Consider the following 24,691-nt stretch of genomic DNA (forward strand, 5'->3'; position numbering starts at 1 on the left):
CAAAGATGTAAGTTCATCACCTGGAAATGGTCAAGAATATAAGGGTCTGGGTGTATTAATGGATGACCACAAGCCACCGACTTGATGCAGCTATGAAAAATGAGATCCCAGGATGGATCGAGCAAAGTATTTCCAGCATAGATTGAAAAATATTAATGCCATGATACAAGACGTTGTACCATGATAAAAGATGAGGCCTCATCTGAAACACTGCACACGTCTGGTCATTCATGTTCATGACCTACGAACAAAAATTGGAACAGCTGCAGAGAAAGGCTACTAGCATCATCAGGGGGCTGAAGAGCCTATCATTTATATGAGAAGCTCTTATGTTCCCATATATAGTGCCAGGGTAACATGGTAGAAGTTGATGAAAAGGAACCGATTACTTACGTGACTAAATCCGAGCAAGTGAATGTGTAAATGCAATTTTTTTGGTAATACAATTTAAGTTAAAGATACCACAAATACTCCACTCGGGTTTTGGGAAACATTTTATATTTTTCATATAAAAATCTCAGTAAGAAACAAAGTATAATATCTGACAGATGTATCTGCCTTACAACAAGTCAAAAAAAAGAACAAAAGAAAAAAATCCCTCAAAGCACAGAATGCCGATTTTAATTATAAAACATAATATGAACAAAACACTTAAAATAATCTCAGATTATTTGGCAACTCACATCATTACAAGACAAATTTGATCATAAGAAAAAGTTTAATTTTATGTACAACTTAACTTGAACATTTGCTCTTAAGGGCATTAAATATGTTAAAAAAAAGATTCTGGCAATAATACCAGGTTCTATTTTTAATACCTGTGTATAAAATGTAACATAAAATGCTGAAGCTCTATACTTGCTAGAAGTGACATTAAACTTCACTGGGTCCCTCTTTATGGAAAAAGACAAAAAACACTGAAAGAACAGTTGTTAAAGTTGTAAATAAAACAGTTTACTTCAGAGCAGTTTTGGCTGAAGTAGTCCGAGTAAACCTAAATTAGTACTATTTACTTCTTTGAGGTTGGTTGTAAAAATCACAGATGAGAATATAATCTAAAAAGATTACATTTTTAAGTTTTATATGCAGTCACAACTGTGAACAGAAAGGAACAGGAGTCCCCTTCATTACACTAATCTACTTTAGTACATGCGAGAGAATACTTTGCTAACTGTCTGAGCATATTTCAGAGAATTTCAGGTTTTAGACAGCCCTGAAAAAAAGTTCTTACTCATGGCTGCATAGGCTTTAAAATATATAATTAGAAAAACCTACCGTATATACTAAAAGTTTACAGATCAGTCCTCTCCATACAATAAATAAGATGTTCATCATTGATTAGATTCATACACAGAGTAAAATACAACCTATTTTTACAAGTTTATTTACAAAGAACATTAGTAGGCTCCTTGGTGCCTGGTGGTTGGAAGCATCTGTATTAGCACATCATATTGGGAACCCCCAACTTTCCAAGTCAGTGTTAAAATATATAACTACTTTGTTTTTCATTCAGATACAAAGTAAACTTATTTTTATATCTGAAATAAATGTACATAATATTCTGTATAAACAATAGTTTATAAAGCTGTTTAAAATGTAACTTAAAAAGTTCCACATCTATTAACTTAGACCTCTGAAACAAGCACATGCAAATCCCTTTGCTTAAATAAAAATAGAAGCAGAGATCTCTTTCTTTTCTTGCAATTTTTCCATGAATGGCATTGGCTGGTAATGATTATCGCTTTGTTTTTTTAAGTGGCGTTTCATCAGGTTTCTGCTGGCCTTTTCTGCGTACCACTGTTGGACTGGCTTCCCTTTTACGCTTGGTAGACTGCATCTTTAACCTTAAATAACAAAACAAAACACAATCATGTTTACGCTAAGCTCAGAATTTTTGTAGTTTCAAAGGAGTTTTGCGTTTAGTCTTGTTCTGAGAGTAAACTGCAGCTGTCCCATCCAAGGGCAGACTGGGAAACATGATGTCACAGACGTCATCACTATACAATATGTTCCAGTTTTGCTAGTTAGTACAGCAAATGTAGGGTTGGTCTCTCCTCTCCGTTATTTTGGGGGTAATTTGTTCCCAGAACAGAGTACAAAATAGGAACCACCTGAGAGTGTGCAAAAAAGTAACCCGGGCTTGAATTTCTTGTACTAAAAGAAAAAAGGGAAGGCACTTCACTTCATACCTCATCGCCATTTGCCAACCCACACAAGCTAACCATGATCCAGCCCTAAACACATGGCCACAACTCAAACTCTTGGTCTTTCACACAACAGTAAGCAAATAACATCTACTGAAATACAATTCCCAGCAGTTGATTGCTGCTTTAAGTTTTTTTGTTTTTTTTTTAAGTGGTAGATGTTGCTCAATGCCCAGTTATGATTACTAGCCAAATATGGGTCTCTATGGAAGATGAGTATTTCTGTGGCTAAACTACACCACCACACAACAATTATGTCCCACCTTATTACTGTCATGATTTCTGAAGATGGTTTCACATTTAAAAAAAAGATGACATGTTTTTCTATACTCCTCTCCCACTGCTTTCTTTTCTTAAAATTCAGTATGTGGGGATTCTCAAGCCTTACTTCCCTCTTTCTATCAGATGATCTTGAAGCACCTCAGCAGTGATGTCAGTTGCCACTCTCCTTGCCCCTGCTAAGAATGTAATCTTTTCACCCCAGGAAGAATTTGAATGCAGATTAAAGCCTTGCGACATCACTGTTCAGATTCACCCAAAAGCAAGTTATGATCGAATACTTCAAATGCAAAAATAGGAACAGAAAAAAAAATGTAGAGAAGAATCCTTTGCATCCTTTCTTGATCCATCAGAAAAGCAAGGAAGGCCAAAACTAAATTGCCTTTTAGCTTTCACATAGTGTGTTCCATGCACAGAAGAAAGCTCAACCTAATGATATCTAAAATAAATAATAAAATAGCTTAATTTTCATACTTACTGTGTTGATGGAGGAGATTTGCTAACTTTTATATCACTAGGTGACCTTTTTTTGGCTGCCAACTTCTGGTGTTTGCTAGGAGAAACTGGACTTGGGCTGTTGCCTTTAAAAGTTGCACGTGTAGTTGGCTTGCTAGGCTGTTTTCTGCAAAGTTATCAGGAAACATTATAATAAAATTGAAACCATAAAAAGTGCTTTTATTCGGGTCATCTTCAGCATACATACAAAACGTGGGAGGACAGGAGTATAGTGTGTGTGACAATGGAATAAATAGTGTCACTAAACAACATGGTAGAGTCGCAAGGGAAAGTTGGAAGTAATACAAATGTATTTAAAACTCTAAAGCAAAAGTCGTGCTTTTAACATGAAAAGATAATAACCATAAAAATATTGTTGATCATTTCGCTATTCAATAAAAAGCTGGATTTTTTAACTAGCGGAGGGATGTCTAACTTGGGGGCTAGAGACCATGGACCCTGGGATGCCACCCCCCACCCCCACCCCACTGTGCTGCACACACAGGTTCCCACTTGCAACACTATGCACCCCTGCCCCCATTCCACTGGGCCCCTGCCTCCCCAGCGCACCTTGCTCTATCTGCCCCCTCTCCCCTGTGCCACTGCTCCCAGGCACATCCCCTGCTGCTGTTCCCCACACCCCTCTGCTGCAACATAAACCCAGGTGCCCAGACTCATCCTTTCTTTACTGGCTGCAAGCTCCCCTGCTACACCATGCCACTCAGACACCCTGAGCGGTGAGTTCCCTAAGCGCTGGAGGCTGTGCTGTGTTGCACCACTCCCCTGGCCCGGCCCTGCCCTGCCCCGTGGGGGCAGGAAGGGGAAGCCAGCGGGAATGGAAGCCTCTTCTAGTCAGAGCAGTTCATGAACGTTAATAGCAATTCCTCCAATTTTAAATTAATGTCCGCCAAGGTTCCAATTCTATCTTTGAAGGCAACAAAGCTGAGTCAAAAGTTCCCCTAACTGGATTTTTTGGTTCTTTGGGAATTTTATATTTCAATATAACCATAAGTGTAACTAATGAGGTATGTATTTGGCTGCAAAGAGGATGCTTTTTCATTCCCACTGCTATATCAGATCCACCATCACATACTTTTTCAAAGATGGGTAAGACCCATGAGAGGAAGGGAAACTGAACTCTTGGAGAATGTGTACAAATGTGATCTTTAGCACTAAGAAACGACATCCCTCTAAAGTAAAAAACCATTATTTCAGCACTACAGATCACAGCTGTGTTCATAACAGATTTACTTTAACAATATTTAGGAGAGAGAAATTAAATGTTGAGACTTGTAGTTCTGACTCATTTTTTCTCTTGGTACAAAAGAGATACACTGCCCTCCCCCAGAGGACTGCATGCTACTGGACCTCATTAGAAGCCCTTTCTTCCTTACTAGATTGTCCACACTTTGTAGGCCCTGAAGTTTGGAAAAAAACCCCAAAAAACAAGACACCTAAATCAGGATTGTGAAAAAAGACATTTGAGTATTTATACAGTTTCAGCGCTCTCTGATTGGGGAAGACGCCCTTCAAGCTTGCTCAAGAATATCAGTAGTCTGAATCCGAGCTCTTTAGGAAAGAATATTAGGACTTTTCCAATTCTGGACAGGACCTCCTATCTTCAGGACTTTTACAGACAGTTAGATCAAGATCTCCTGAGTTATCATGGAACCTGCATTTGGAACAGCCTGAAAAACTAGCTGGAGTGCTTTGGCAGGGTTTTTCAAATGAAAATTTGCCCATGCACTGCCATTAAGGTAGAGACTCCTGAAACCAGCCTTCCTGTCATCTCTGGTGTCCTGAACTTTTGAAGGGTAAAATAAGCCTTACATATTACAGTCAAATGATCCTTGGAAATTAAAATAGCATTCTGTATCCATGAACCCTAACTGCAACACCCCAATACTGGAATGAAGAGATCCTGTGGTTCTCTCAATTGACCAGTCATTTGGACAAGAGAAAATCTTGAACTCTCATTCTTGTGTAGCTGTATTTCTATGGCCATGGAACATTTCAAGGACAAGTACAGTATGTGTTTAGTCCAAAACAACTCACTGGTACTGCCAATTCCCAATTAAAAAAAATCCAAATCCAAGACATATCAGAGAGGTAGGATGTAGTCATATTACAAATGAACTGCTGATTAGTGCCTACATGCCCTCAAGAAGATGGAATACTGAATTTATGATGGCTGAATCTGTATTTCATGGAAATATCCTGTTAGACTTGAAACTATTTATTGAAGATATCTTAAAATACTCCAATATTGGAAAGGCTACAGCACACATAGTACAGGATGTAGAAAGCCACACTCACTCTTCCATTAAATTGAGAAATAAGTATCTACTACAGAGCAAAAAATATAGCATAGTATAGAAAAACAAACAAAAAATACCCTGCAGCTCAGTTTCCAGCTTCATAGAAGAAACCACTCATACTATGATAACAATTTATAAAAACCTAATTAAAGCCAGCTTTCAAGTTTCTTGTAGATGCAACAACTTTACAGGATACCAGATATGTGACTACAACATGAGATGCAATGTTTGAGGGGGTACAAACTTAGCTCCTATACAATCACCAACACACACACACAACCAACCCACCCCCATCTCCCAGGACTGAGCAGTTTTACAAAACACATAAATATATTAAAATGTCAGCTTCTGACACTATTTAACAGCCACATACTGTTAAACAGGCTCTCTCATTCCATCATTCTCCTTCCCTGCTTCATTTTTATATATTGGAAAACATGCCCATTTTCAGGTAAATGGAGGGATGGATTGAAGAGTCTGATTGCAGGAAACAAAAGCCATTACCTTGAGTTGTTAGCTACAGGTCAACCTGCTGAACAGCCTGCTTTTTGGCAATACTGTTACTGTTCTGAATAATTGATAAAATATTTTTAATAATAGGAGTTTTTAAAGTACTTAAGAGGGAAAGGTTAGTAAATATTGAGTGTTTTTTAAAAAAAGCTGGCGGCAACTATATTGGCTAACAAATATTACCTTTGAGCCTCTAGTCTTGTGGCTGATCTAGTTGTGGCTCCGGAATGTGCTTCATCATCTTCATCACCATCTTCATCTTCATCTTCCTCCTGATCTTTTGTTTCCTCTTCAGTAGTAGATGCTGACTTCCGACGTTTTCTTTCTGGCTCCAGTGTTTCTGTCCATGCAAAATTGTACATATGTGCTATAATTTCCGAAAAGGCCCTCCAAAAGGATATAGACACTTAGTTTAGAAAAGGAATTAAAAATGGAAGTTGAGAGTAGAATAAGTAATTTTCCATTTCCTTCATGCTTCAACACTTCTAATTCACACTTGTTTGACTTAATCTCTCAAACATATTCGCAATAGTTTACTTGTGCAGTTCACAGCCAGATTTCATAGAGAAATCACGTGGGTTTATAAAAGCATCTGGGATGTACCAATTCTGACATGAGATTACAGCAATTTACACATATTTACATAACATTTACATTTGCTGCAACTCAATGATTTTCTCTAAGAATGAAAAATACAATAAAGTTGATCCTGTTACAATTTAATGTACATCCAGGTAGTGAAATCTTTTCGATCTGTTAAGAGAAGTACCATTTCAGGTCTTACCAGTTTCCTCTGCCGGAATCAGAGAACGTTTGGGCTTTCTTCCTCTTCGACGCACCATCACCTCTATTTTACCTGCTTCCTCCTCCTATGAGAATAAATGAAAGCAAACAAACCTAGACTGATGACATTTTCATGGAAGGCAGCCTTTTTCCATTATATATTCCTTACAAGCTTGCAGTAAACATGCTTACACTTACATTTGCAGTTTCTTTCTGAATTGACAAGTCCTTGGCTAAAAAAAGAAGGAACAAAGTAAGAACTCTGCACAAATGAAACCTAAACTTTACATTCCTTTAGCAATCAAATGGTATAAGAGGGGGTTGTTTTAAACTGTTTTCTTTGCAAAAAAATATCCAGAGCAGTTTGAAATATATTTAACATTTCTCTATAAATTGAAGAAAGCTTTTCATAGACAGAAATCCTTCATAATAGGAGTAAGGGCTCCTGGTAAAAACAACTTCTTGTGTTGTTTTGTTTTGCCTCAGAATAGCTGCCTGAAAGCCAAGTTTTCTGTTTGCTTATGACACCTTGTGTACAGAAGGACCACTCTTAATTCAAATTACCAGAATTTATGAGAAGACAGATAAATCAGTAAGTATTACTAAAGTACTAAAGTAGTAAGTATTTCAACTTAATGCCAACAGACTTAAAAAAAAATAACAATGCAAAAAACCCAAAAACCGTAGATTTAATAAAATCTTGAATTTGGAGTAAATTAAATCTATTTAAAAAAGAAAAAAAAAATCACCTCTTAAACTTTAATAGAAATGCAATATAGGGAATTCTAGACCTATGAACTTTTCCAAACAAAGTGTTTTTAAATAATACTGTTACTGTTCTGTTTTGCATATGTGTTAAAATATTTTTAATATCACGATTTTTAAGTACTTATAAGGGAAAGGTTAGTTAACATGGAGTGTCTTTAAGGCAACCCTCCAACAATTAGAATCAAGACATAGAATCTTAAAACAAATTTAAAGTTTTCCAAGTCTATAATCTAATAATTGGGTGGGGGTCATCTTCAACTTTGAAATCATCTTAGATTCAAGTAAATATGGTAATTCATTAATAAGCACTTTCCAGTAACAACCACTAGTTGAAGTTAAGGAGTTTTAGCTATAAATCCACAGTCACTTAACAAAAACTTTGTGAAAATTCAAGTAGGGGAAAGTTTTCATACTTAATATCTTACTAAATTTCCTAGAAGATGTCACTAAAAAACAAGGGCTGTTTTTATTTCCCTGTATACTATTTCTGTGAATTTCTGTCTGTATTTGCTCTCCAGCACTTACAATTTGCATGTTCCACACAATCATATGTTCTGTCATGTATTGCTCCCTAAAAATTCAGAGCAGTACTGCTCTACTAAGTTGGGTTTTTTTTCCTTTTTCACTTCATTGTAGACTCCATGTCTTCTCCAGTACTTTTATTTACATTATATTGAGGGGAAATGATTAGGAAGCTTAGGAAGGACACCAAAGATTCTGCAGTGTAAGCCCTTATGAATTTCCTGCCTTCCCTTCCCTTATATTCTACTTTAATAGAACAATGATTTGTTTGCTTACCTGTTTGAGGAGTGTTTTCTTCAAGTGCAGAAGTTGGAGACTGTGTCCAAAATTAAAAACAAGAGAGATAAAATGCATTCATAAAAATAAACAGAACTAGAAAAAATTAATGTCGAGTTCATAAGCATTAAAAGTTATATTAAGATAAAAGCAAGTTTCCAAATTTGGAAACGAAAAAATCTGACTGATACACAGAATACATCATCGTTATGATTTCTATGTATTTAGAAGTAGGGCTGAAAGGGACCTCCAGAGGTCATCTAGTTCAGTGGTTCTCAAACTTTTTTTTTTTCGCGGACCACTTGAAAATCGCTGAGGGTCTTGGCGGACCACTTAATTTCTGTCATCAGAAAAAATAAATCAACTGCAGGGCCAAGTACAGATATTCTCAATTGTTCCGCAACCTTTCTGCGTACTACCTGAATGGAGCTCGCGGACCACAGTTTGAGAAACTCTGATCTAGTCTAACCCCCGCCTGCCTTAGGCAGGATCATTCCTATCCAGATCATCCAACACAATACACAATCTAAACTCTTTGTAAAACTACTGTCAACTCTGACACAACACGAGGCATAAGACCCTAACTTGAGGCATAAGACCCTAACTTGCTAACACTTATTTCATATCCTCAAAGTTATTAGGGTGTTGCATACAGGACTGAAAACAACCCATATTAAATCAGTTTTTAGAAAACCAACTGCATTGCCAGTTTTTATAGGCTAAAATCCATTGCTTAGCTTCTGAGAAAACAGGTTGTAACCACAAAAGCTAATGCCTCTCTGAATGAGTTATACTATAAAGGTACCAGCCTGCCCTGCCTTCAGCCTAAATTCAGCCTAACATGGCTAACTCCCTCTCTCTATTCAAAGACAATATAAGAACATAATGTCTAAGGTGGGGTCTCCAACCTTTTTAAGTAGCTCACTTGAATTAAAAAGCAACCCAAGATCTACTGTGTGCCATCCCTTCCCGCCCCCTCACTGCAGGTCAGTCTGTGTTGTGGGGAGGGAAGGGGAGGAGCAGATTGAAGAAGAGGGAGAAAGTGATTTGGGGGTGCACCCTAGGCCTCTGCTTGTGCCACACTCCCCCCAGCTCCTGCTCTTGCCTGTGCCCCACTCCCTCCCTCATCGCTGGGGCCTCATGCCCAGCGGTGAGGGAATGGGGCTGGGGCAGGGGCAGGCCATGCCTAGCCAGGGCGGAGCGTGGGACAGCCGCGAGTGGCTTGCCTGGAAGGCATGGGGAGCAGTGGCATGCAGCCTTGGGGGGCATAGGGGGCATGTGCCCCCAGACCTGCCTGCAGGGTGGGCCAGGCTGTGCTTGGGCTAGTTGGTGGTGGCGGTGCTGGGAGCAGGGCTACAGGGGTCACCCAAAAATTCGCTGTAGCCCTCCCAACCCCCCTCCCAGCACTGCCATTGCATGCCACAAGAGCAGTGCAGTCCAGCCCTGCAGCGCTAGGAAAAGCCTGGCACAGCCCTCTCAGCCCCAGCCTGCAATAGCAGTCCACCCTCCTCCCCTGCGCAGATCCTGGGCACATGGCCCCTATGCCCTCGGGGAGGGGGGAAGGCAGGCAGGCTCTTTCTGGTAGGAAGGCTGGGCCATGTTGCACTCAGGACAGGTGGCAGCAGCACTGGGGGGGGGAGGAGGGGGTGCGCTATGGCAAATTTTGGGGTGCCTGCAGCCCCCCTCCCTGCTCCAAGTGCTGCCCCTGGCCCAGGCAGAGCCTGGCCCAACACCCCTGCTGGGAAGAGTGGCCCCAGTCCCCCAACGCTGCCCCGCATCTGTGCTTGCTGGAGGCAGCTGCCATTGCAGACTAGGCTTTGTGCCCCGAGCCCTGTTGTAGCTGCCCCAGGAGTGGCCCAACGCCATGTGCCCCTGCCACTGAGCTGAGCCTCACCCCCTGCCCACCCAGCAGCAGGTGCACATGGCATGGGGCTGCTCCGGAGCCAGCTGCAGCAGGGACTGGGGCATAGAGGCCAGCCCACAATGGCAGCTGCCTCCTTGAGCTGCCCGGGCTCAATCCTCCCACCACCTACCCAGCCAGGACCCTACTCACTTTATCTTTGTTCCTGCCTCTGCTGCACTCTGTCCCTCACTGCGGGGGCCTTGATCTGGCCTTTGCCCTTTCCCTCCCTGGTGGACTGACCTGTTGGGCTGGGAGGTGGCATGCGCACACATGCACACACACGCTCAGCCCCCCCCCCCACAGCCTCAGATCAACTGCAAGAGGCTCTGCGATCAACTGGCTAGTGACCACTGGTCTAAGGCCATAGAAAAAGAACATGCAGTGCTGTAATTTCACATGAATTTTAAAAATGGACATGCACAAAATTACCACAACCACAATACATTATTTACTTTTGATGGAAAAAAGCTGTGTGGAATAATTTGCTATAGCAACAGTAATAAAAAAAAATGTCATCGTTACTCAAGTTGAGAGCCCATACTAAGGGGTCTAAAGCTCCATTTGAAGCATGCATGTTGTTGGGAACAAGTGGGACAGGAAGGCTGGCAGACAAAACTGGTCTTAGTCACTTTACCTCATGTTTAATTATTAGACCACAGTAAATTCTGAGAGCGCATGTGTGCATACACACACTTTAAATCTGTGTACAAATGCACCTAGAGAATGTCTGACATTTTCATGGTAGCCTCAACCTTTGAATTTATATCTAGTGTGATGAACTGAATATAGCATTATTAGGCTGCTTGACATTGTCGATTAGTTCCTAGCATTTAGAATGCTTTGTTTCTTACCCATTTGACTGCTGTATTGAAAGATTCTCCAGACATTGTTTTTAGGCTTATACAGCTTAATTTTCTAGTTTATTAGTTTTTGCTCCACGCTGCACAGGTTCACTCAGACTCTAAAATGTTACCCAGGAAAATATGTTTTTTTAAAACAGTCAGTACAAATGTGCTTGTCCAAATAAAATATGATACTTACATTCCCAATGCTTTTATCAACTTTTAAATTTGCATCTGAAAGAATAGAAAACAACTCAGAACGTCACTGTTAACATTGTCATGTTTTCCCTTCAAAGTTTCCCCTAGTATTCACTACCTGGCTGTACTGCTTCAAGAGGGTATTTACGAGGCCTTCCTCTTTTCCGTTTAACTATTGCAGGTTGATTTTGCTTTAAACAAACAAACAAACAAAAAGATGTTGTTACTGTCACTGAGTCAGCACAGGTATCTGCTCAAACAACAGGATAAAGACTGCCTGTACTGCCACAATCATTTGTAGGGACCACCTAATGCTTGGTGGCTGCTTCCCAATTTCATAGGCAGCCATTTTTCAGGTGGAGCATGGCAGGCCCCCTCCCACACCTCTGATAGGCGAAGGGGCCCCGGTGGCCTCACCCCTGACTGCTAATTGGCTGTGAGGGCTGTTGTCATGCAGCTTTACTTCTCACTGACTGGTGGGGGGCAGGATCATGTGACAAACAGCCCTTGCAGCCAATCAGTGGCAAAGGGTAGGGGTGGCAGCCATCTTGCTGGCAGCCCTCTGCCCTCGGTAAGTCCCCCCCCCCCCGCAGATTTTGTGGATTTCACGGGCAATGCTGGATTTCACAGAATTCATGAAATCGTGAATTCGGTAGATTCCTAAATCATATGAAAAATGTGAGTAGTCCAAGACCAGTATTTTTTTGACATACAGTTCAGCCTACATGTTATATAAAAAAAACCCAACTCTGCAGTCAACGAGCTGAAACATTCATATTAGATAACCTATTACTGCATCAGAACTGACTACTATTTTAGATCAATGTGCTTAAGAGCAGAAATACAACTGTTGGGAGGAAATAGTGAAAAAATCTCTGAGAATGTTTTAAAAAATGAGGTTGCTTGCATCTGTTAACATCTACTGATTTTATGAGTAGCCTAATTAGGGACATATTAGTACGGAGAGTAGAAAAGAAAGTAGTTATACTTATATATTAAAAAGCAATAGCTTTGAAGGTCACATATCAAGCACCAGCAGATACATGCAAGTCATCGGTGCATATGCCCTGACTGAATGCAGATGACAAAACAGTTGAGTTTAAAATAGAATTCTTTTAAGTCCCCTTATCTGCTCCCAAAGATAAGATGATTCTTGGCACACAAGAAGCCATCCCTTCTGAGGTCCAAAGTTGGAACAACACTCTTATAAGACAGCTCTGCCATCAACACAGTGGAAGGAACACACTGAAGAGCTCCTGACCCAGGATTCTAGTGTTGAAAATGAAACCACTAAAGCCATTCCACAACACACCCCATTAAGCCTTCCTAATTTATCAAGAAGCTTTGAAAGCCATTAAGCAGATGAAGAACAACAAAGCATGTGGTTCTTATGGAATACCAGGTAAAAGTTATAAAGGTGGAAAAAAAACCTCTCTCACCAACTGCACCTGATTATTATGAAAATCTGGAAACATGAACAGATTTGCAGCAACTTGAGGGATGCCAGAATTATTAGCATACTCAAGAAAGGAGACATCAGATGGCAGCAATTATTGCAGTATTGTACTCCTTGTCCATAGCTGGGAAGATTTTTGCCTTCATTTTCCTCACTGAGAAGCTTCACCTGAGTCCCAATGTCTTTTCAGACTACTTAGGTAAAATAGATACGATCTTTAGTGCTAGACGGCTGCTGGGAAAGTGCCCTGAGCTACACCAAGATCTTCACATGGCCTTCACTGACCTGACTAAAGTCTCTGATTAAGTCAACAAAGAGACCTTGTGGAACACCCTGAAGAGATCTGGATGACTGACAAAATTTGTTACTACTATTAGACTTTGCCATGATGATAAGACAGTAACTATCTTAAGTAATGGCTTGGAAATGGACCCCTTCACTGGAGTCAACCAAGGTTGCATGGATTGCACCAACACCCATTTCCATTTATATCAAAGCTACTTCACATCTCATTACTGACAGACTTCCATCTGGAGTCAGCTTCCAGTATGACTAGACTTGGCAGAATTCAATTTTTATTTTAAATTCCAACAGGTAAAAATCAATGTTTACTTTTAAGCAATTAGTTTGATTTTTATCAATTGACATCTTTAGGACTGTACATTATAGGTGATTTTTGATTTTTTTTACTGATTTATCGCATGTACACACACACACATGTGCATGCATAGCAGCCGCTGCAGGAGTTGGGGGCTGTGCCAGGAGTGGGGGATGTTGGATGGTAGTGTCCAGGAGCTTGGTGCCACTGGCCACACGCTCTTCCTAAATCCCAGATGGAGCAAGGGCCAAACTCCTACACAGCCCAGCCCAGCCAGGCCACTATGGGAGTTGGGCTCCTGCCCTGATCATGCAGGTGTCGGGTCAGGCTCCACAGAAATTTGGCCCCTGCCCCAGCTGGGACCTGGGCAGAGTGAATGGCTGGCAGCACCAAGCTCCCTGCTACTAACCCTCACACCTCAACAGCCTTACTGACATGGCCCCAAGCTCCTGCAGTGGTGTGTATATGTGCATATAGTGTTCCCTACAGATTTTTTTTCTTGTTTATGTCTCTTTTATGTAAATTTCAATGATTACTAGCAGAAATATTTTTCTGTTGGTTTGTGAGTCAGGTGAAATCGATGTCTATCGATAAAAATCAAATCCTGCCAAACTTTTAACATCAACCATTTACATTCCAAATCCAAGTTAACCAACACCTCCATTACTGGTTTTCAATATATCATGCGTCACGTGTGCCCACTCATCTAAAGAGCTCCAGATCACTCTTGACTGCTTCTGTGAAGCACATGGAATGCTTGAACTCACCATCAACTTCATGAAAACTAAAATACTTTACCAATCCACCCAAAACAACCAGCTGCTCCTCCATACATTACAATTACAAGTGGAGGTACACCAATACATCGGTTCATATCGAATCAGCGCTGACACAAGACAAACTGATATTAAGATCAGCAATTGGCTTTTTCAGCTGATGTGGCTGAAAAATGTCACCGATAAATGCCACGTGCATGCACATCTGCAGTATGCATGTGGCCAGCCCAGCAGCTTGAAGAGCAGCGTTCAGCTGGTAAGTCTGTTAGGGTGGGGAAGGGGGAGGCAAGGGTGGGGAGGTGATCGAGGCCCCTGTGGTGAGGGAAGTGGGGGGCTGGGACGGAGTCATGACCAGCTCATCTGGGGGCATGGGGGGGGAGGGGGGAAGAAGAGGCAGCTCCCATTGCTGCACGCACCCCTGGGGGAGCTATGGAGGGCATGTAACCCCTGAATCTGAACAGTGCAAGGGCAGGCTGCCACTGTGAGCTGGGACCAGGGGGGGCTCTTCCTGGCAACAGGGCTTGGCCAGGGCTCTGCTCTGGGTGGGTGGCAGTGGTGGCCGTCCATGGCTGCCCTGGAGATGTGTGCAGTGGCAGGAGCCACGCTCCCCTGGGATGAGCTGCTCGTGGCTCCATCCCGTGCCCAGCCCCACTCCTTCCCTCACCGCAGGGGCCTTGATCTACACCCCAACCTTCTTCTTCCCCTCCCTCCCACAACAGACTTACCAGCTGGATGCTGATTTCCAAGCTGCTGGGCTGCATATCAGCAACTGGATTGTTATTGGCCCCAAAAGTCTTTAATCAGTGTACCCCTAATTACAGGGCAATCTTTGGAGAATGTTGAACATTTTCCTTACCTGGGTAGCTACCTTTAACAAAAGGCAAACATATACAATGATATTCAACACCAGACAATCTGCCAGCGCTGCCTTTGGGCATTTCCAAAATTGTGTCTTTGATGATCATGACATCAGGACTCAAACCAAAAAACTCTCATCTACCAGGCTACTGTTATCCCTACCCTATTGTATAGATGTGAAATTTGGACAACATATAGGAAACAACTGAAATTTTTGGAACCTTATAATTAACGATGTCTTCAGAAAATCCTCCATGTAATTGGAAGGACAGAAGAATAAGTGCAAGTGGTTCAAGCAAATACTACTGCTATTGAAGACATGGTTGTGGCACCAGCTCCACTGGACAGGACACCTCATAAGGATGCCTGACAACTGGCTGCTAAAACAGGTCCTATATACCCAATTTACTGATGGTTATCACTTTTCAAGGTGGGCAAAAGAAGACTTCAAAAATAACCTGAAGGCCTGTCTGAAGAAATGTAACATGAACATCAATATCTAGGAGATTCAATCACTACATCATCCCCAGGGGCACTGTGAGATGCAAGGCTTTGAACATTTTGAGTAAACTCGCCTCATTACGGAGGTAGATAAACTAAAACAAAGGGAATCACCAGGATCTACTCCTTCCTCCTTGCACTATTTGCCACATCTGCAGTTGAACATGAGGATTTTGGATCAGCCTTCTCAGTCAACTACAGATGCACCAAGGATATCCCTATCCACTAAAATACTGTCGTCCTCATTGAAGGACTGCTCATGATCAGAAGATGCAATGTGTGTTTGCATCTTCTGTTAATTTTAATCTTAAAAAAAGAAGAAAAAGTGCACAGGAAATACTTGACTGATGACTCGCCATTCATTTTCTGTAGCCTGAAATGGATAATTAACAATGTTGTACATTTAGGCTCCTGGCGCACATTCATTTAATGGAACAATGGGAGCTGATCCCAGCAACTGAACAATTTGGGGTTCAGGAATCGGGTCCCAAAAGTACCATTACTACTTGTGGTACAAGGGGAACCCAGGCAGTTCCAGATGATTTTCAGTTCCAGCCCCAGGACTACACCAGAGTCTTGAGGCAGCTTTGGTTACCCTGCCACATGTTCAAATTTAAAGGTGTGATAGAAACCAGCCTCAAAAATGTTACGCATCTTATGAAATATTTTTGTGACTGATTTCTTGTTTTATTGTGCTATTAATTCCTTGAATGTGTGGCAGGGTTACTATTTATGGCATTAATAAACCATTAAATTGCATCTGAATTGCAATGTCTGCCAGGGTTGTTAGTTGGAATACAATGCTCCTTCCTGAACAAGTCATTGTTTTCTTTTATGACTGTTCCCACAGCTAGTGAAATCACTATTTTTATTGATGCTAAATAAAAGACAAACTTCTCTCTCAAAACTAAAAATCTTTCACATGGCAATGAATTTAAATGGATAAGACTACTTGCCTCTACTGAATTTATATTAGATTCCGAAATCTGGTCTGCCTTTTCATAAATCTCTTGTTTGCTGGTAAATTCATCTGCACAAAAACAAAATTTAAAAGAAAATTTCACTATCTCTTCTTCAGAAAATTGGCAAAATATATTGGCTGCTATCTCCGCACTTTTCAAAAGCACTTTTAAATACAACGGGGGCTTATAAATTCAACTTTAGTAAAAATAACTCAAGATTGGGTATGTCCTATTTTTTGCTGTATTATGTTGCCTAGGTTACACTTCCTTAGACAAGAAAAAATTACTGTATTAGATTTCATAATAAAGGTAATATAATTGCAAAAACCTGAGATGGCTCATACTATAAACACAGTCATTTGTTACTATTACAATTTTCCCACATCCACAAATCAGAAAGCTGGGAAGATGAGCAGATCAGGTGGTTAGCTGCAAGACAAACCAAGATATGGAAGCAAGCTTGTTGAAGCTAAGATACAGAGCCATTAAACAGATCAAATGCACAGTAGCATATAGAACCCACCTATCCAAAGGAAGCTAGACATCTACATTGATTCACAGAGGCAAGGATTTCTTAGGGAGGTATTTTTTAGTGGATCAACTGCATAATTGGGATAAAGTTAAACAAGCTTTCAAATGCAAGACATTCTTCATCAAGTCTGACTACTACAAACCAGTCACAGCAAAATAAAAAAAATATATGTATAGGAAGGAGAACAAAGCAACTGTCAGGGATAGCACACAAACAATTAGCTGATTACTGGGAGATTACTGGGCTCTCAAAAGAGGGTCATTCTCACCTTTCATGTATGAAAAGAATTCAAGAGGTAGGTACTACACTACACTTGACCTGAGCCCACAGGAGGCTGAGAAGCGATAATGTGCCATAAAACAATATCAGTGTTAAGTCCTTACTTCTTATTGTCTGGCCTGAGTATGAATTTTTGTTCCCAAGTTCACCTTTTAAAAGGCATTGGGTAGATTTTCTGTCAGTACAAGGATGGTAAGATCAGAGGGAGTTGTTACTCTGTGAGCAATGTGCTCCTAATGATGTGTGTGTGTTTGCTCTTTATATATTTTTTCTGCAGGAGTTCATTCTGGTGAATCTGTTTATTTTTACCCATATAGTTGCCATGAGGGCATCCAATACACCAAATACCTTGCATTCAAAAGCCTGTATAGCTCTCTCTCAACTATGCAGTTGGTCCAATAAAAATATCACCCTAAGAAAACCCTGCCTTTCAATTTCTGGACCATCATGGCTACAATATCACTCTAATACTACTAGAGATTCAAAGGCATTTTACTTCAGTTTTTCCTTTTAATGCCATGGTTAAATTAACAACATTGAACCATCCATGTTAGGGCAACATAATTTCCCTTTCTTCTGCAGCACAGGCATGTTGGAAAGTGTGTGTGGGGGAGGGGGGAGAGGGGGGAAGGAGATGGACACAGAGTCCTCTCAGGGACAGCATGTTGTGCTTCTATGAAGGGTGCCTTTAAATTTACAACCCTAGGGCACTTTTACACGTGCTCTGAGAGTTGGGGGGGCCAGGGTGAAGCTTTACATTAGAGCAACTCAGAGTGGCTCATTATGTGGGAAGCATTTTAATTAGAGCAGCTCATTCGACTAGCTTTATTTCAAGCGCCCCTGCCGCTATTTTTAAGCATAGGGACACTGATACACGAGATGCAGGAGGTTGCTAGAGCACAGTAATTGCCATACTCCAAACTCAATTGGAATTCCAGTGTGTTGGAGCAGCCTCCACGCTCATATATAGGTGCATCTAATTGCTAAGACCCTACTAGCAAGGTGTATGGATCTGGCCACATCCCCAGCCAACTGTCCAATTTTTGACTTCAGGATGCCCAATGAAGGAAACTGGTTAATGTCAATATCAATTTGGCATGCCTTCTACTAGCAGGGATGCCAGATTCACTCACTGAGAGTTTAAGAAATTAATCACAATGCATCATTCAGTAGTTATGTGCAGCCAGAATGCTGTTACTGTAGAACACAAGCAAATACTTAATGATGAAATTACTATATTTACTTGATTCCAAGATGATTTTTTTTCCTTATTCAGCATGGGGGAAAAAAGTCTCTGAACTTTCACTGGAGTACAAGGCTGGGGAAGGGAAGGAGGTGGCAGGGTAAGGTAGCTGCTTCAGGTCTGGCTCCAGTCCTGACCTAGACAGAACCTCAGTCATTGCCCACTCTTTGCCCCTGTCAAAGAGTGGGCAATGACTCTGGTTCCAGCCTTGGCTCTAGAGCTGCTAAAACATTGAGCAGGGACTGGAGGCACCATGTGCTCCATGGCCCAGGCCAGAGGGGATTGGAGCTTGAGCCAAAGCTTGGACTAAGGGTAAGAAGAAAGGAGAGGGGGCAGACACCATGAAAAGGCAGTAGCCAGAGGGTGCAGGCAGAGCTAGGGGGTGGGGAGTGGAGAAAGAGGTGGGGCAGTAAGTGGTGGGGCTCAAGCTGCTTAACTCCCCCGCTGCTTGAGGGCTCCCTCCACCCTACCCCTCCTGCTGCTTTCTTCACTGTGGTTGGAGAAACTCACAACTCTCCAGTAATTAGATGCAATATACAGAAAATTACAATATTTAAAAAAAATTTCCATGTCTTGAATCTAACTACTGGGAGGGCTGTCTTTATTTCAAAGTAATCTTGGATTCAGATAAACACAGCAAGATTCTCACATATATTCAGATTACATTAACATATATTTTCATTACCTATTTCTTCCCCACTGCTTGAAAGAGATGAGCGTTTCTTGCTGATTACTTTGGATACTTCTGCTGTATCTCCAGAATTAGTTTCCTAAATCATTTAAAAAAAAACCCACAAAAAAACAGTACAAATTAGAGGCTGCTGTCAGCTATTCGCTTTTTTTTAAATGTAATTTTCATTCTTATTGGTCCATAATCTCCAACTTTAGGTGCAGATGATTCTGTCTTAGAAATGGGGGGTGGACAAGATAAACTCTGGGTCCCTTTCAGCCCTATTTTTTATGATGTTACAATCAAAACTTTAAGCTGCAATTTTGCTATTTTGTATAAATAAGAACAGTAGCCAAGTGTGTAAACATCACACAGACGTATGATATTTAGCAGCCTTGTAATTTTGGAGGTGATGAAAACTGAGGCTTGAACTGTTTGACCAAATCTTTTAAGCCTTTAAAGATTTTTGTAATAAATTTAGTTGAGAGAGTTACTTCCCTCCCCAAAACTGTCACCACAAATATCAAAATTAAAATTAAGCAACAATATTCCCTCATGTAGTGTTTACGTCTTGCCAATAAAAATGGATAAAAATACCTCAACAGACTTCGATTTGGTTTTGGAGCACTGACTCTGTTCATCTTTTTCCCAATCCTGAGTAACTGAACAGTCATCTGCAAAAGACAGTTGAAATGTTTAACTAAAATGCTCTTTTCAGTTATTTCTCAGGGCCTGGTCTTCTTCTCTCACCAATGCTGCATCAGTGTAATTGACTTGTTATCAGTGCAGCTGCACTTGATTTACAAAAATGCGAGAGGAAAACCATGGCACTTCTTGTCTTGGAAAGATCAAATACAAGAAAGCATAGAAGAGGTCTTCAAATTTTCTTTTTCCAGGTTTGAAAAGTGCAAACAATCAAAATTTGACACTTGTAACATAAACAAACTATGGATTACAACTGCACTGCAGCCAGATGATGCTATAATACTATTTTATTTTACTATTTTGCTATTTATTTACACTATATTATTTATATTTATAATTAATCAATTTGACAAATTCAATATTCTCTGAAGAAAAGCAGTCATCATTAATCCAAAATCATTCTCATCTCTTTATTCTTCTAATGTAATCTTCATGGAACACAGTCCCTCTCACAACTAGTCATATATTAATTTCTTATTAGAATATCCTCAGTGCCAAATGATACAGTGAGGAAGGTTGATTAATCTGACCAAGGAAGATGACCATTCTTGGATGGATAGTTCCATGAAGACACTGAAAACAAGCACTCTTATTGCATAGGTATGCCCAGAAACAGTTGGGGATGGGGAGGTGCTAGAGTGCAGTTCATTTCCTCTCTCATGACTAAGTCAAATCAAGGCCGACTCCTTCCCCTGCTAGAGCTCAAACTGAAACAAAACCCAATATTCTATTATTCGCCCCAGCTCTTCCCAATTCAGATGCTGTCAATTTTAGTCACCAATGGAAAGCCCCACTTTCAGCAGTAGGTAAGTGGGGAAGGCAAGTGGTGGCATCCCTTGGGCTCCACAAGCAAGCTGGTGCAGCAGCTTTGACAGCTGTGGCAAAAAGTCCTGCAGGCCACATCCCACACATGCAGGTGGGTCACTTAGCCTGCAAGAAGCTGGCCTTCAGGCTGACTCTTTAATACCCCACCTACTGGTACTTATATTCTATGCCAGACTTTGTAAAAGGGGCTCATTGTAGATGAGAACTACATACCCTCCTGGGCAATATTCCTACCTCTCCACTCTGGTTCAACTGGTCAGATTAAGCGGGGGAAAAAAGATATGAGCATACCACTCCTTTCATTCACTCAAACACCAAAAAGAAATACCAATCACAATGGACTGTGCAGATCGCCTTGCACACTCTGCTTTCTTATATGCTTTTCTTAGTGGTGGAATAATGTTGGCATTAACACTTCCCATGACTGGGCATCTGAGTTAGCAGGCCATGAAGATGAACGGGAGGCATATACATCACTCGGAGCTACTGTTTTTGACTTTATGTACACTCAAACAAAATATTACTGCACTGATCACATTATTTTCACGGTTATTTTTCAAAGTCATCCGGAATAGTGACTGTTTAAATGAAAACTGAGCTATTGGAGAAAAAGATGGCATCCAATAATAAACAAATAAATAAAATAAAGAAAAATAAATGTTAGTCTAGTCCAGCATGGCCTAAATTGGGCTTTTCCTTCCATTCCCGTTCACATACCTATATCCTTCTATAGTTTTCTTCAGCTATATGAGAGCTACAAACAAGGATCTGAAAAAATATTGGATGTCCAAAGTTTTTACCATCTCTGACTTTAGGTTGTATATAACATTTAATGTTATGTTCCTCCCCATAACATTTCTACATGGTTAGATATGCACATGGCACTTTATAGATGAATAAAAAAAAAAAAAAAAGAGGAAAAACAGTGGATGGATTCCTACCCTGAGAATAGAATAAGGGTCTCTAACTTGATAGCATTATTCCATAAGACAGCATTGACTGATGAAACAGATACTCCTACAAATTTTTGAGAACTAAATCGTGATAGCATCTGCAATCTTCAAGGCTAATGACAAGGATGGACAGTAAACCCAAGTATAATATATAGCTTTGCCAAGCAATACCATTAAATTATCTCATTGGCCCATGGGCCACAGTATTACAAACAATTTTTCATAAAACAATAGTCAGACCTCAAAGTTTATTAAAATAGATGTGTTTTCAATTATGCCAACTACCTGTTTCACCCTCTTGTTTTTTTCTCATTGCTGACATTCTGATTCCTTTTTCCTGATCAGGCATTTCTACCTGTAATTAAAAATAGAAACTATGTCAGACTTACCACAGAAGAGGCAATCTTAATCAAAGATACAGTAGAACCTAGATACTTTGCAGGGTTAGGTTTCTTATACCCTGAGGAAGATGAGGGTTTGCAAATTAGATGGGTATATAAATAAAGCTACACAGGACTATTGAGGTGCTCCATCTGTTTGCTTCAGCTTTTACTGCAAAGGGTGCCACTTCTCTGAACAGCTATGTGGCTTTACTCCACCTGGGTGGAAAAACAGTGCCTTCTGAAGTAAGAGCTCAGAAAACAGCTGAGAGATTTATTCTTAATTCAGCAAACAACTGCAAACTAACCCAGCTGTTAAAACACCCGGATACAAATGATCTGGGTTCTACTATATTGGCTCTTCATGAGTACCTATGTTTGTAGTAACCGATGTTGCATTTAGAAAGCTGGATCAAGAAACTTAGGATATTGAAGTAAATGGTTATCTATTTTCTGGTTATGTTTGTAAGGAGTGAATATAACAAGCATGCTTACCACTTGTGATTTTTTTTTAGTCTGGATTTTTATCATTTCCATCATGACCATAGAATTTGAAGATTCCTGTACTGAAATATAAAAGAACAAATGTATAAAAGTTACCCAGTCACTAGGATATTCTAAATACTTTCAACGCAAACTGCTCAAAGTTATAATCATTACAGTCCTGGAAAGGCTACTGTATCTTGCCTGCAACTGGACAGAGTTACAGAAGTGGATTCAACATTTAAAACTTGATTCTAATGAAAATTCTAGAAGTTGTTCCTCTAAGTTCTGCAATTCTGGAGAAGCCTGACACTGCAGTTACATGTAACGTGCTTGTTTTGCAACTACAAAAAGACTTTGAGGATATCAACAGAGTACAATTTGTGATCACAGATATCTGCATACAGGAATAAAAATAAAAGGTTACATGACAACTGATTTTTGTTCTTTTATTCTAAGAGCAGGAAATACCTTTGTCTAACAGCAAGTCTGGAAGAAGGCTAAGATTGAAGTCTGAGCATGAGAAAGCTTTCTGTGTATATACTTTTTCTGGATTTTGTAAAAAAGGCAAAAGGATGCAAACCTTATTTTAAGACAAAAATGTGCTTATTCAATTATGATCACTCTAGTGTCAACTGTACACTAGTGTTGCATGTGATACTCCTTACTGGTCTTTATTGCAGTGTAGCAAATTCCAGGAAATTCTACCTGCAGGAATAGCTGCATGGACCTGAAATCATTTTGTTCCCAGGACCAAAGGTTAGTAGTCACTAGTACCACTAAATTCTTCATGGAAGAGAACTAAAAAGATGGAGGAAGAGGGTTAGCACTGGCATATTTGTCGTGTATGGAATCCTAATTGCTTATTCAGCCAGCAGCACCAGAAGGGATAAACCCAAGGGTACTGAAGGAATTGGTTGATGTAATTTCAGAGCCACTGGCTATAGTCTTTGAGAACTCGTGGAGGTTAGGTGAGATCCTAATTGGAAGAGGGCAAATAAGTACCCATCCCTAAGAAAGGAATGAGGAGGACCTGGGGAATTACAAATCAGCCAGCCTGACCTCAATACCTGAAAAGATCATGGAGCAGACACACAAGGAATCTACTGTGAAGCATCTAAAGGAGAACAATGTGACCAGGAATAGCTAGCATGGATTCATCAAGAGCAAATCATGCTTAACCAATCTGATTTCCTTCCATGATGAGGTGACAGGCTCTGTGGATGCGATATACCTTGACTGTAGCAAGGTTTCTGACACCATCTTCCATAACAGTCTCATTAACAAGCTAAGAAAATATAGACTAAATGGAAATACTATAATATAAGTGCCTGGCTCATCAATGGCTCAATGTCTAATTGGGAGAAAGTACCAAGTGGGGTTTGCTAGGTTCTGTTTTGGATTTAGTGTTATTCAAGATTTTCATTATTAATCAAAATGATGGGATTGAGTACATTCATAGCAAATTTGTTGATGACACCAAGTTTGGTGGAGTTTCAGACCCACTGCAGGGCAGGGCTAAGATCCATAATCTAGATAAACTGGAGAAATGGCCTGCAATCAATCAGATGAGATACAATAAGGAAAGTCTAAAGTCTTGCACTTGGGACAGAATAAATTGCATGCAGAAATACAGACTGAGGAATGAGTGGGTAAGACGCAGTATGGCAGAGAAGGCTCTGGATGGGATTCCCATGAGACTAGTGGTTTTCAACCGTTTTTCATTTGCAGGCGCCTAAAACATTTCAAAAGGTCTGGACTTCTTTGAATGGTAAGTGTGGGTGGGTATTCACATACTTTTGATTGATCACAGTCATCTTTAACAGACCCCTTAGACAGTCTGTAAACCCTCAAGAGTCCATGGACCACAGGTTGAAAACCACTGCACTACATCATAAGCTGAATAGAAGCCAACAGTGTTCTCTAGCTGCAATAGAGCCAACATCATCCTGGGCTATATTAACAGGAGTGTCACTTACAAATCAAGAGAAGTGATTCCTCTGCTCAAAATCAGCACTGGTGAGTACCGTCTCACCTGGAGTACTGCATCCTGTTTTGAGCCCTACACTTTCACAAAGGTCACAGACAGACTGGAAAGAGTTCAGTGCAGGGCAACAAAAATGATCAGACAAGATTTATGAGGAAAGGCTGAAGAAACTAGGGCGCATGCAAAAGTTAAATTTGTTGTGCAATTGGGCTTGTGGAAATGCTCTACTGCCATGCCGTGACATACATGCATGGCTGCAGGGTGCTTTAAAAGTGGTCAAAAGCACAACAAATTAACCTTCATCTAATGAGGGATAAGATGAAGGTGCTCAAAAGTGGAGTGCTTTAGGGAACTTCTGTTCCCTAGGGTCAATCCTTCACACAAT

The 24,691-nt window shown here is 40.6% G+C and overlaps 1 protein-coding gene across 5 annotated transcripts in view; it reads right to left on the reverse strand.

Annotated features, from left to right (window-relative positions):
- Nucleotides 1-476: 476 nt before the first annotated feature.
- The window catches only part of BOD1L1 (biorientation of chromosomes in cell division 1 like 1), a 59,518-nt gene continuing 35,303 nt past the window's right edge, over nt 477-24,691 (reverse strand). For 3 of the 5 annotated variants that reach the window (XM_059721584.1, XM_059721583.1, XM_019477684.2), the window contains exons 15-27: nt 22,332-22,402; nt 21,742-21,811; nt 19,571-19,647; nt 18,989-19,073; nt 16,244-16,317; nt 11,217-11,289; nt 11,100-11,134; nt 8,156-8,195; nt 6,788-6,822; nt 6,591-6,675; nt 5,990-6,146; nt 2,962-3,105; nt 477-1,844 (exon numbers count right to left, since the gene is read on the reverse strand). In XM_059721584.1, the coding sequence (XP_059577567.1) occupies nt 1,736-1,844; nt 2,962-3,105; nt 5,990-6,146; nt 6,591-6,675; nt 6,788-6,822; nt 8,156-8,195; nt 11,100-11,134; nt 11,217-11,289; nt 16,244-16,317; nt 18,989-19,073; nt 19,571-19,647; nt 21,742-21,811; nt 22,332-22,402 (1,055 nt within the window). In that variant the 3' untranslated portion in view covers nt 477-1,735. Of the gene's footprint in view, nt 1,845-2,961; nt 3,106-5,989; nt 6,147-6,590; nt 6,676-6,787; nt 6,823-8,155; nt 8,196-11,099; nt 11,135-11,216; nt 11,290-16,243; nt 16,318-18,988; nt 19,074-19,570; nt 19,648-21,741; nt 21,812-22,331; nt 22,403-24,691 lie in introns of those variants that run through there. The other 2 variants (XR_009459714.1, XR_009459715.1) reach the window with 2 other exon arrangements.

Source organism: Alligator mississippiensis, chromosome 2 (assembly GCF_030867095.1).
Source record: "Alligator mississippiensis isolate rAllMis1 chromosome 2, rAllMis1, whole genome shotgun sequence".
In the NCBI taxonomy this organism is placed as follows: Eukaryota; Metazoa; Chordata; order Crocodylia; family Alligatoridae; genus Alligator; species Alligator mississippiensis.